Below are 13,494 nucleotides of genomic sequence, written 5' to 3'. Positions count from 1 at the left end.
CATCTGAGTCAGTGAATTTCTGTAGGAAGCAGGAGCAGGAGGACAGGAGCGAGGGCGATCACAAAGAGAACGAGTAGGTTCCTCTCTCCATTTGTAGATACATTTATAATCTTTGCAGGTTAGAGGGTACCTTCATGAGGGATCAACCACTAGTCAAAACAAATAAACATGAAAACAATCAAATATGACATTGAAAGTAAACTCTATAGAAACTTCAGTGACACACGCTGGATATTTATGCATTTTTAAAGGGATCCATTGGCGCTTTTTGATGATGTCATGCTTGAAGTGGAGCTGCTTCCTGCTCTAAGGATCAATGGAGAACTGGCACGTTGGAATGAAAGCAGCAATTCTCATCAGGTGTGTTTTCATACAGTAAAAGTTTGTAAATGAAGGTCACAATTTATTGTAATGTGCGTTTGTGTGTACAGGGAGAGATTGGTGTCTCCGTCTGCATGATGTTTGAGGCTGCGGTGGGTGAGAGCACGTGTTCTCACCTGGAACTGAAGAATGAGGGAAGCACGGCCATCTACTACAGCTGGCAAAAACTGGAGCTGCCGCACAGCTTTCCCGAGGCCAGAACGCACGCATATTCTCAACAATTCTATTTCGACACCTCGTCAGGTACACACTAGAAAACACACTGCGAATCTAATGTAGGTCCCCAGAAAACACACTACAGTTGTAATGTAGGTCCCAAAAAAACACACTATAATTCTATTCTAGGTCTTCTGACGACACACTGAAATTCTAATGTAGGTCCACAGAAAACACACTATAATTCTAATGTAGGTCCACAGAAAACACACTATAATTCTAATGTAGGTCCACAGAAAACACACTATAATTCGACTGTAGGTCCACAGAAAACACACTACAATTGTAATGTAGGTCCACAGAAAACCCACTACAATTGTAATGTAGGTCCACAGAAAACACACTATAATTCTATTCTAGGTCTTCTGACAACACTAAAATTCTAATGTAGGTCTCCAGAAAACTAATTTCTAATACATTTCTAAGTTATATCCCCTAAATACACACCACAGTCTAAATGTAGTTGATAAAATTTTTTTCCTAATGGTCCTCACAAAAGACACTATTGTCCTAGCCACATTGCAATCATAATATAGGTCCTCACAAAACACACTTCAATACTAAACACCTCAACCATAATGTACGTCCCCCACAAAACTACACTACAAGACAGAATGGTGCAACAGTGGGCAGTGTTTGGCCTGTTAGACTGGATTTAGATTTCTGTGTTTTTAAACAAGCTTGCTTTCGAATGCCTGACGGTGGTTAAGGTGGTGGTGTTATGCTGAGTATGCTGAAGATGAGTGGCATAAGGACATCGTCTAAAGTGTCTTTAAATCACACACCTATGCACAATTCAAAACCATGTTTTCCATGTATACACCTGCCTCATATATTACATGAAAAACATGAACCCCTGTCATAAATACTGATACATAAACCCTCAGAATGGAGAATTTCAGCTGTAATTTCTTCCATTACATTCATTTATGTTGTTTAATAAGGTGCAAGAAAAGGATTAAAGGTATTCAACAATATACTGTATTTTTAGAGTTATAAGAAACGATTAAATCCGAATACATTACAGTTTTGTTGTTGTTAAACAATAATTCATTCATTTTATAAATTTGGAAATGGTTATGCCTTTCCTGAGAAAATGATGTATAGTGTGTATATTCAGCTGTGGTTGCAACATGGCAGGTGCCTTCTACAAGAAACAATTTGTGATCCAACATTCAGATTATATTTATTTAGCCAGTACCTGAATTTTTTTTTTTTTTTTTTTTTTTAAGTATATACTGATAAGTATTCACCCCGTCTCTTCTGAGTTAGGACTAGTATTTCATTTTCTCACAATCCACCTGTGTTTACTTATATATCCAGTGTCAAGATGTATGCTAGCACAATAAATATCACTGCCTAAATGGATATCTCAAAGCAGAACCAGAAGATCTGATCATTCCTGTAGTTATGAACACCAAGTAGCTGTTAACAGAAAAAATATATATAAAAATATTGACTGCTTTGAGACAATATTCGTTGTTAAAAGCGCTATCCAAATAAAAATAATTTGAATATAACAAGGCAGGGAATATATGGGACAATACAGAAACTACTAAAATCAGGCTAATGTGAGGACTTGAGCAGGGGATGGATTTGTGTGTCCAGAGTTTAACAAAAGTGGCAGCAAGTTCTGAGAAAAGCCATGTTAGAAAATCAGAGAGTTTCTGGAATTGTGGTCTGAATGTGCTAAAGCCATGCGCAAACCAAATACAGCCACGTTATATCATTCCTGTGACTAGCATGGTGGTAGCATCGTGCACAAGGGTTCGTTTCTGGAAAGCTTGTTCCCATCACAGACGACATAGATGGAGCTAAATATTAGCATATTGTTAAGAAGTACCGCTCTCACCGCTGCGGCCTGGGTTCGATTCCCTGTCAGGGAGCCAACCCCAGCCATTAGGATTGCACAAGCCAGTGCACTCTTAGTGCAGGTCCCAAGCCCGGATAAATGGGGAGGGTTGCGTTAGGAAGGGCATCCAGCGTATAACGTGCCAAATCGAACATGCAGATGATCCAGATGATCCACTGTGGCGACCTCTAATGGGAGAAAAGAGAAAAGAAAGTTTTTAAGAAGTACCTCTTCCACTCAGCCAGACATCTGCATTCAAGCTGAAAATCTATGTTCCAAAAAGACAATGATTTGAACGACTTAGGAAGACGACTTGTTTTGAAATGGCAGCACCCACATTTACCAGGGGTTGAAAACACTTTAAAGGCATTGAATTCGGTGAATAAGAAACTTGAACATTTGAGCATTTTGCAGGTCTATCATCCTAGAAAAGGCTTGTTTCCATGGCTACATGATCAAAAGATTTGTTCTTGAAACCCTGGATGTGCATTGAAGTATGTTTTTGTAAAATTTTATCAACCAGTAACAAATGTCATATATATAAAATAATGGCAATGCAGAGTGCAAGTGCAACATTTGTTATGCGTATACACATTACAGCAGGAGAAAGCTAATTCTTCCATGTTATTCTAATGAAATTTATATAATGAGCATCAATTGTTTTATGTTATAACCATTAATCTGGTTACTATAACAACTGGTCTCTCTCTGTCTTTGACACAGCTGTGATCCTGCCGGGCGACACTGAGAAAATTCTGTTCATCTTTAAGTCTGGGTTTCCTGGGATCATGACGGAGGTGTGGAAGCTCCACACTCACCCTGTGCTTATGGATGGAGCCATGCTGCAGGTCACACTCAAAGGCATGGCTGTATACCAGGACCAAACTTCTGAACAGAGAGTGGCTCTGGAGGTGTGTGTGTTTTGCTGTTACAATATGTCTGTGAATTTATGTTTTCATGAGTATGTGTGTGAGGTAATATAAATGTGTGTGTGTGTGTGTGTGTGTGTGTGTGTGTGTGTGTGTGTGTGTGTGTGTGTGTGTGTGTGACGTAGCTGGAGTTAGAGCAGCGAGTGGCCAGGTCAGTGTGCAGGTCGGTGTTGTTTGATTTGCTGCATGGTGTTCGCACTCCAGAGAGGCCAAGATCACCAGATCAACATTTTACGACAGAGGAGGAGCAGTTTCATGCCCAGAATCCCAATGTAGGTTCTCACAAATCACAATACATTTCTAAACAAGGTCCTTACAAAACACAACACAATTCAAATGTAGGTCCTCACAAAACATTCTACAATCTAAATGCAGGTTGTTAGAAAATACACTTCACCCAAATGTAGGTTGTCACAAAATACATGGGATGTGGTAGCTCAGTGCTTAAGGCTTTGGGCTTTTCAATCGGAAGGTCACGAGTTCAAATCCCAGCACCACCAAATAGCCACTGCTGGGCCCTTGAGCAAGGCCCTTAACCCTTAAATGCTTAAGTCTCAGTTGTAAGAAACTCTGGATAAGGGTGCTTGCAAGTGGCACAAATGTAAATGCAATCCAAAATAAATTGTAAATGCAATCCAAAAGCAGGTCCTCACAAAAAAATTCTACAATCCAACTAGAGGTCTTCATAAAACACACCACAATCCAGAAGTGGATCCACACAAAACATTCTATAATCCAAAGAGAGGTCTTCACAAAACACGTTAAAATCCAAATGTGGGTCCACACAAAACATCTAAATTGCAAATAGAGGTCTTCACAAAACCCTACAATCAAATATGGGTCCCCACAAAACATCTACAATCCAATTGTAGGTTCTCAAAAAAGAAAAGTCACAGTACCTTTAAGTCTTAAGACTTCTAAAGTCTCATAACAAGCTTTTCTTTTTCATTCAGATCAATTGGGACCCTTCTTACCAGTCCATTATGTGTTCTAGTATTAATAGAAAACTAGGATTATAACACACAACACTGAAAGGAGCATTAATCCAAGTCAATATCAGTCAATAAGTGATGTCAAAGAAATGAGAATGTAAAAATAAACACATTTTCAGAAAAGCTGTATTGCTGCTTCTCTGGATCCTCAGCACACTTTCCGTTATACACACTATAATCGAACCGTAATAAACAGGAAAGCATTTTTGCCTTATTTATCAAAGAGTTATTAGCCCCCCCGCCGCCTGCCCTTTATGCCTAGAGGAAGTACGATCCATCATTATCATTTGAGCGGCATTATGAGTACGGCTCAAATTATTATTTTGATGGGGTTTTATTAAATCGATGGTCCTCTCAACAACACGTCATGTGCGAATGTCATTTCTCTGGGATTGAAAAATAAGAAACATAATTATAAACCGACACGCAATCACAACTGCACGTGGTCGCTCTGACTGGTACATACGTTTTGTTGTTGTTTTTACAGACCTTGGACTTTTGTGCTGTTTCAGAGCTTTCCTTTAGTTCATTTGTTAGGCCTTCAGGGTGATAATTCTAGAAGAAGTGATAGTCCTTCTTGCCTACCTGACTCTTTATGGTCACTGGCTTGAACTTCCTCATGGTTTGGTTTAGTCTGAAGGACAGCCTTTGTCTTGTGTATTTGAAAGCTAGCAGTTCACTATACAGGATGTGTCCTCACAGACATACTTTGGTATCCAATGGATACCGCATGGATTTCACGATATTTGATGGAAGCTGGGGAGGTTTTTTCAGAATACAGAGAATGTGAGATGCTACCATAATCCTAATATGGGAGCAATATATTGCCTAGGTCTCAGCAACATTAAGCAATGTAGAAAGACACACTTCTTAGTGCGGTAGTTCCCAACTTACAATGGAGATGGGTTCTGATGACCCCATTGTAACTTGGAAATACAGTAGGTTGAGACATGGCCTAGCCTTCCCAGGAGTCTTAAAGAACGGTGATAAGTATGAGGTAGTATACTGTAATTTGTTAATAATTGAACAAATTACGGAATATAATTTAGCAAAACAGAGCAAATTACAGTAGCGTACTGTATAAACTTTATCGAATATATGTTTGTGGCAATAGACGGGTGAACTAGCAATGGTTCACAATAAAAATGAAACAAGAGCTAAAAATAGGCTTTGAAACACCAGCATCACAACATATTGTACAAAATAACATTTTCGTAACGCAATCGTAAAATCGAAAAACAGAAGTTGAGTAATAGTAACTCTGGGACCACCAGTACAGATTGTCGAGGTGTACGTTCTCAAAAAGATTAAAGCTTCAGATGGTTTAATTATTTATCTTTTCAAGTGGGTGGTGCTGCCCTTCATGGTTCCAGCATTCCCAGGTCAATGTCTAGGTAGAATTTTGCATGTTCTCTCCCAGTCTTCCTGGGATAGGCTCCAGATCCGTCATGAACCATGAGGATAAATGTATCAAGGCAAGATAGGTTTAAGCTGCTGATCAGATGGTCAGATTATATTAGCAAACGTCTGTGCGTACATATTCATATCTCACTCTTCTGGCTTTCCACTTTAGTTTGGAGGTGTGGCTGTAGGAATTAATGTTTATTTATCTACAAGAGCAGTAGTGAGATCAGACACTTATGGTGGGATGTTGAGGAGGCTCCAGATCCAGTTCATCTTAAAGTTGTTCATTTGGTTTGAGGAGGTCTGTGAGGGACACTAGAGTTCTTCCACTCCAACCTTTTAGCACCAACAGACATGTAGTGAGCAATAATTTCACAGCACTCTCCATGAATGACTGAGATGGTTCAAATGTGCATTGTATTCTGAAATTGTTCATCATTTACAAAAGAACATACACACACACACACACACACACACACACACACACACACGGGCGCATCGTGCAAGTTCCATTACAAGACTAATTAGATCTAGGACAGAACATTTCAGATCTCTCTCGGGAGACCCCTCGGTGCTGCACTGATATAAGAGCACATTTTTTCTCTCCTTTATTATGAGTTCCACACACACACACACACACACACACACACACACACATACTCACACAAATTATTGCAAAGAAATTAGCCTAATCTTATAACTATAAATGTTCGTTTCATATCTTGTTACTGAGCTGAGTGTGTGTGTGTGTGTGTGTGTGTGTGTGTGTGTGTGTGTGTGTGGATGTTTTAGTTACATTTTCATCAGGAGCTGGTGGAGGCACTGAAGGGTCTGTGGCAGCAGGCAAAGGGGCAAAAGGTCACCGAATTTGGGGATGCAGAGGAGGCACCTACACAGGGGCCTGTCTGGGATCTGTCCATGAGCAATCTCTATCAGGTGGGACACACACACACACACACACACACACACACACACACACACACACACACACACTTATCTAGTAAGTCTATGCCGAGAAGAAATTGGCAACAATGGTATTTTATATACCATGCTAAATGGTGACGCACAATAGTAAATAGTGTGTGTGCGCGTTTGTATTGCTTTTTCTCTCCACAAGGTGGTGATGTCGTTGCCTGCTGGAGACGATGACATCCCCGAGCAAAAAGCAGGACTGAACAAGGAGAAAGCTCTTAGCCAATACAACACGCTACTGATGCAACTCCACCAATCACAGCCCGCCTCCATCCCACTCACAGTGCACCGTATAGGGTAGGTCTAGGGCAGGTCTAGGGCAGGTAGACAGTAGGTCTAGGGCAGATAGAGGGTAGGTCTGGGGCAGCTTTAGGGTAGGACTAGGGTAGGTCTATGGCAGATAGAGAGTAGGTCTATTGCAGGTTTTGGGTAGGTCTAGGACAGGTAGACAGTAGGTCTAGGGAAGATAGAGAGTAGGTCTAGGGTAGGTCTAGGGCAGGTAGATAGTAGGTCTAGGGTAGGTCTAGGGCAGGTAGACAGTAGGTCTAGGGCAGATAGAAAGTAGATCTAGGGCAGATAGACAGTAGGTCTAGGGCAGATCTACAGCAGGTAGACAGTAGGTCTAGGGCAGATAGAGAGTAGGTCTAGGGCAGGTCTACGGCAGGTAGACAGTAGGTCTAGGGCAGATAGACAGTAGGTCTAGGGCAGATAGAGGGTAGGTCTAGGGAAGGTCGAGGGCAGGTCTAGGGCAGGTCTATTGTAGGTAAAGATCAGCCTTAATGTCTGATCTGCTTTTCCATGCAAAAGGGATCACTGTTTGTTTCACCCTGTAAAGCTCAGAGCACCAGTAATTTGTACTTGTTTGTGAATATCAGTACTATGGTACATATAAATATGTTTTTGAAGAATTTAAACAGGGTTTCCTCAGGGTCTTAAAAAGACTACAATTATAAATAAAACCTAAATTTTAGGCCTTAAAAGGTCTTAAATTTGCTGTTCAAGGTTTTTTTTTAAACAGGTCTTAATTTACCGATATCCATGTAATTCTTGAATCTTCTCTTTACTGTTTAATATTGTTTATTGGTAAATATTTTCTGTAGTTTGTCTGTAGCCTCACTTAAGCATTTCATTGTACAAACCGACATCTGTACATATAACAAACAAAACTTGAACGTTACCTCTGACGCTCATTGAAATGCTCCTGCAGCACTTTATAATGTTTGTGCTCGTTGTTGTAGTTCTTTCTTCCGCTGCTCCAAATATAATTCCGTTTATCAGGACTACAATTGCGACCAACAAGCAACGGCCGATCATCTTTCTGTTAGCGGAGCGAATCTCTCTCGGATTGTACCACAGCGAAGGGGAAATGAATTTAGAGATACTCGGCTTGAAAAATATGAAATTAGGGCTCTGTTAGGGCCGGTCGCTAACAACGTATTAGTGTGTGTTTTCGATGTTGTGGTATATCGCAATTTCCGTTCTTAATGGTCGTAAAAGGTCTTTTAAAGTACTTAATTTGACCTAAAGCTATGGTTCAGCTTTATGCCTTGGTTTTCCTGTCACTAAAATAAAGTCTCACGAATGTATAAAGAAATGGGCACAAACCAATCCACCTGAAAAGCTATACCTCTTTAAAGGTAAGAAAGGTCTGGGGGTGCAGATGTGGAACAGTTTGGAGCAGGTGTTGAAGCAATGTTGTATAAAAGGATATGTGGATGTATAGAGGGGATTGTGACTGGGGGTTATAATGTTGATTGCATTGTGATTAGTGATTATTGGGTCTAATAAAAGAAAAATAAAAGCTTTTGCTTCATTCCTTTGTAACATATAACATCTTATTGTCATGGTTTTTCTTTGGTGTTTTCACATTTGTCGTGTTTTTGTATTTTGTTTCGTATTGTGCGTCGTTTTAAAAGTCATCCAGTTTGCGAATTCAGAAAATATGCCCGTTTTTGGTTTTAATGTTATGAGGAATCCTGGTGTTGACTTCATTTCTGGTGCCCAGGCTGCAGTTATGGAGGGAGGTGCTGGACGGGTTGGTCAGTGAGGCTCTGAGGCTCAGGCATTTGCTGGGACTTCCTGAGAACGACGTCTGGGAAGACACTGAAACAGAGAGCGGTGAGTACCTGGACCTTCGTTGAGTTATTTTGTAACTGAAGTGGTTACGCCATTGGACTTCAGATCGGAAAGTTCAAATCTCAACGGCGTCTGCCAAACCGTAAATGTAAACGCCGATGTAAATCCTATTCCAAACCCACTTCAGTTTCGGTGTCCAAAGGCTCTAAGCTGAACCGAAACATATATTTCATTTTCTCAAACTGAGCTTGTATTTCTTATTTTATGAGGACCTGAAAGCTATATACAGGGAGTGCAGAATTATTAGGCAAGTTGTATTTTTGAGGATTAATTTTATTTGAGGATTTAATTTGAACAACAACCATGTTCTCAATGAACACAAAAAACTCATTAATATCAAAGCTGAATATTTTTGGAAGTAGTTTTTAGTTTTAGCTATTTTAGGGGGATATCTGTGTGTGCAGGTGACTATTACTGTGCATAATTATTAGGCAACAACAAAAACAAATTCATACCCATTTCAATTATTTATTTTTACCAGTGAAACCAATATAACATCTCAACATTCACAAATATACATGTCTGACATTCAAAAACCAAACAAAAACAAATCAGTTACCAATATAGCCACCTTTCTTTGCAAGGACACTCAAAAGCCTGCCATCCATGGATTCTGTCAGTGTTTTGATCTGTTCACCATCAACATTGCGTGCAGCAGCAACCACAACCTCCCAGACACTGTTCAGAGAGGTGTACTGTTTTCCCTCCTTGTAAATCGCACATTTGATGATGGACCACAGGTTCTCAATGGGGTTCAGATCAGGTGAACAAGGAGGCCATATCATTAGATTTTCTTCTTTTATACCCTTTCTTGCCAGCCACGCTGTGGAGTACTTGGGCGTGTGTGATGGAGCATTGTCCTGCATGAAAATCATGTTTTTCTTGAAGGATGCAGACTTCTTCCTGTACCACTGCTTGAAGAAGGTGTCTTCCAGAAACTGGCAGTAGGACTGGGAGTTCAGCTTGACTCCATCCTCAACCCGAAAAGGCCCCACAAGCTCATCTTTGATGATACCAGCCCAAACCAGTACTCCACCTCCACCTTGCTGGCGTCTGAGTCGGACTGGAGCTCTCTGCCCTTTACCAATCCAGCCACGGGCCCATCCATCTGGCCCATCAAGACTCACTCTCATTTCATCAGTCCATAAAACCTTAGAAAAATCAGTCTTGAGATATTTCTTGGCCCAGTCTTGACGTTTCAGCTTGTGTGTCTTGTTCAGTGGTGGTCGACTTTCTGCCTTTCTTACCTTGGCCATGTCTCTGAGTATTGCACACCTTGTGCTTTTGGGCACTCAGTGATGTTGCAGCTCTGAAATATGGCCAAACTGGTGGCAAGTGGCATCTTGGCAGCTGCACGCTTGACTTTTCTCAGTTCACGGGCAGTTATTTTGCGCCTTGGTTTTCCACACGCTTCTTGCGACCCTGTCGACTATTTTGAATGAAACGCTTGATTGTTCGATGATCACGCTTCAGAAGCTTGGCTATTTTAAGACTGCTGCATCCCTCTGCAATATATCTCACTATTTTTGACTTTTCTGAGCCTGTCAAGTCCTTCTTTTGACCCATTTTGCCAAAGGAAAGGAAGTTGCCTAATAATTATGCACACCTGATATAGGGTGTTGATGTCATTAGACCACACCCCTTCTCATTACAGAGATGCACATCACCTAATATGCTTAATTGGTAGTAGGCTTTCCAGCCTATACAGCTTGGAGTAAGACAACATGCATAACGAGGATGATGTGGTCAAAATACTCATTTGCCTAATAATTCTGCACTCCCTGTAGTGCACACACACACACACACACTTAAACATGCACATCACTGTACAATTAATTACCACAATGTTAAAGGTTACTTACTGAATGTTTGTACAGAGGAGCAGCCTGAGAAGACGGAGATGATGGAACAAGACAGCGCTCCAGTGATTAAAGAGAAGGAGGAGAAGAGCGGTGCAGTGAAACCTGCTGCCAAGGACAAACCTGCTGAGGTAATGAGCTGTAATGAGAGTAATGGAACAGCAGAGGGCAGCATGTTGCAGCAGAGTTACGCGTGTGTGTGTGTGTGTGTGTGTGTGTGTGTGTGTGTGTGTGTGTGTGTGTGTGTGCGTTTAGGAGCGCGGCCGGGGTAAGAACAAAGCCAAACAGGATGAGAAGGTGTTGGGCTCGATGAACGAGATGAACAAAGAGAGCACTCAGCATGAAGAGAGCATCAAGCCTGAACTTCTGCAACGATACCGATACACTTTACACCAACAGGCATGGACACACACACACACACACACACACACACACACACACTATAAATTGATTGGACTGACATGGCCATCCTCCTCACCAATGCTAATTAATACTAATTCCATAAAGTACTACACGCATGGGGGCGCCAATACTTGTGATATGTTTTGTAAAATTTATTTAATTATTTTATTTAGTAAATTATTCGGTTTTTTAAAATGAAAAAATAATTTTAATTGTAATTATTTATTATCAATCAATGATTAATTAATGTTTTAATTAAAATGTATTACTTTTCCTGTATGATTAAATGAACCACAAGGTTTTTTTTTCAAACCCCTGTTCCTGAGGGTGCCTCCAAAAATAACTCATCCCCAGGAGGCCGTATCTCAGGAACGTTGGTTCCTTCTCATAAAAAAATCCTGGTGAAGCTCTGCCTTTCTCCTGGTAGCATCAGGAACATCTCCACTCTCAGCTAAGGTCATGTACTCGTCCTCACGCTGCTTTCAGGATGGATTTCAGTCTCCTGGGTGTGATGTGAGGAACCGTAACGAGCTCCAGATTCCATCACTGCATTCAGAACCACACGCTTTCATTAAAACACAGAGAGTCAGCATTCTTTACCTCCATTCTCTTTTTCTGTCCGTCTTTCCCTCGCTCTGTCCTACACCTCTCCTACTCTCACTTCAGAGGTTCTCAGTTCTCTCTCTCCATCTATTTCCTCCTTTCCCTACTCTCTCTCTTTCTCATTGTCTATCTCCCTCTGACATTCTCTCTCTCCATCTCTCTTTTCTCCATCTCTGTTTCTCTCTCTCACACTCTCTATTTTTCTCCCAATCTCTTTCTCTTTTCTTTCTCCATCTCTCTTTCTATTTCTCTCCATCTCCTCCCTCTCTGTTCCTATCACACTATCTCTCTTTCTATTGCTCTCTATCTCTCTCTCCATTTCTCTCTCCTCCCTCTCTGTTCCTCTCTCACTCTCTCTCTTTATTTCTCTTCATCTCTCTCCATTTCTCTCTCCTCCTCTCTGTTCCTCTCTCTCACTCTCTCTCTTTATTTCTCTTCATCTCTCTCTCCATTTCTCTCTCCTCTCTCTGTTCCTCTCTCTCTCTCTCTCTCTCTCTCTCTCTCTCTCTCTCTCTCTCTCTCCTCTCTCTCTCTCACTCTTCCTCTCTATTTTCTTCCCTCTCTTTATTTTATAACAGAAGTAGAATCCTAATGCGTGGTTCATGGTTGATGTTTATTAGAGGGATGATCTCCAGGTCTCTGGTGCTTGTGGAGATCATTTCTGGAAAAAATACTCGTTTATAGAGTTTAAACATGTCAGCAATCATTCACTGGGACTGACAGGCATTTAGGCCACGCCTCCTTAACCAGGACTAACGCTATCCTAATAACCAAGTAATGCCATAGCAATGTGAATGGGATAATAACGGTGAGCTTGGATTTGTTGTGTGTGTGTGTGTGTGTGTGTGTGTGTGTTTTAGGTATACATCCTAATGGAGAAAATGATCGACTCTCTTGAAGATCTGCTCACGGAAGCTCACAATATCCAAGAAAACCAACACAACCGTGACTGACACTTCTCTCAGAACAACACAATACACACCTGCACCTGCATCATCACCGTGTTACGCTGATGTACAACATCTCCATGACATACATCTTCAAACATCTCTGAACATCTCCATTAGCTCTGTTTCCTCCCTAGTTCATCTTATTTTCACATCACACTTGAGAAACTGTTTCTCGATTCGGTTCTTAAAGACCAGTTTGTTTCTAAATAAACTGTTGAAGGACGCTGAATACCTGACCTGAGTCTGCACTTATATTTTCAAGTTCACAAACCCTTTCTTCAGCCTTGTTCCTTTACCTGTCCTGCACCATCCCCAAAATATTTCTCTCTATCCCTGTGTCAAATCTTTTCTCCGTCTCCCATATTCCTACCTTATCCTCACATATCAAAGTTAATGTCAGAAGCAGAAAAAAATAAGGATTTGAGTGAGTTTGACAGACTGTGATGTCTAGACGTCTGGGTCAGAGCATCTCCAAAACTGCAGCTCCTGTGGGATGTTCCTGGTCTGCAGTGGTCAGAATCAAAAGTGCTTCAAGGAAGGAACAGTGGTGAACCGGCGACAGTGTCCATGTGGTTCCGATCCATCAGACGAGCTCCTGTAGCTCAAACTGTGACAAGTTCATGATGTTGATGCTCGACAGGTGACGACTGTTTTGGCAGCAAAAGAGGGACCAATAAAATATTGGGCAGTTGGTCATAATGTTATGGCTGATCAGTGTATGTAGTGGGAGCTGAATATTTAAGACACTGGACCTCTCAGCAGAAGGGCGTTAGTTTGTGCTGGGCCCCGGAGCAAGGC

The 13,494-nt window shown here is 41.2% G+C and overlaps 1 protein-coding gene across 2 annotated transcripts in view; it reads left to right on the top strand.

The window, feature by feature from the left end:
* LOC124378349 (mycbp associated protein) overlaps positions 1-12,925 on the top strand; it is a 23,481-nt gene extending 10,556 nt beyond the window's left edge. For both annotated transcript variants that reach the window (XM_046837966.1, XM_046837965.1), the window contains exons 9-19: positions 1-73; positions 252-360; positions 432-624; positions 3,173-3,360; positions 3,504-3,650; positions 6,567-6,710; positions 6,892-7,043; positions 8,752-8,864; positions 10,760-10,872; positions 10,997-11,140; positions 12,607-12,925. The exon at positions 1-73 is cut by the window's left edge and continues 43 nt beyond it. In XM_046837966.1, the coding sequence (XP_046693922.1) occupies positions 1-73; positions 252-360; positions 432-624; positions 3,173-3,360; positions 3,504-3,650; positions 6,567-6,710; positions 6,892-7,043; positions 8,752-8,864; positions 10,760-10,872; positions 10,997-11,140; positions 12,607-12,699 (1,469 nt within the window). In that variant the 3' untranslated portion in view covers positions 12,700-12,925. The remainder of the gene's footprint in view (positions 74-251; positions 361-431; positions 625-3,172; positions 3,361-3,503; positions 3,651-6,566; positions 6,711-6,891; positions 7,044-8,751; positions 8,865-10,759; positions 10,873-10,996; positions 11,141-12,606) is intronic.
* The last annotated feature ends 569 nt before the right edge of the window (positions 12,926-13,494 follow it).

This window comes from Silurus meridionalis, chromosome 24 (assembly GCF_014805685.1).
Source record: "Silurus meridionalis isolate SWU-2019-XX chromosome 24, ASM1480568v1, whole genome shotgun sequence".
NCBI classification, from domain to species: Eukaryota; Metazoa; Chordata; class Actinopteri; order Siluriformes; family Siluridae; genus Silurus; species Silurus meridionalis.
This window is presented reverse-complemented; position numbering and strand designations above follow the sequence as displayed.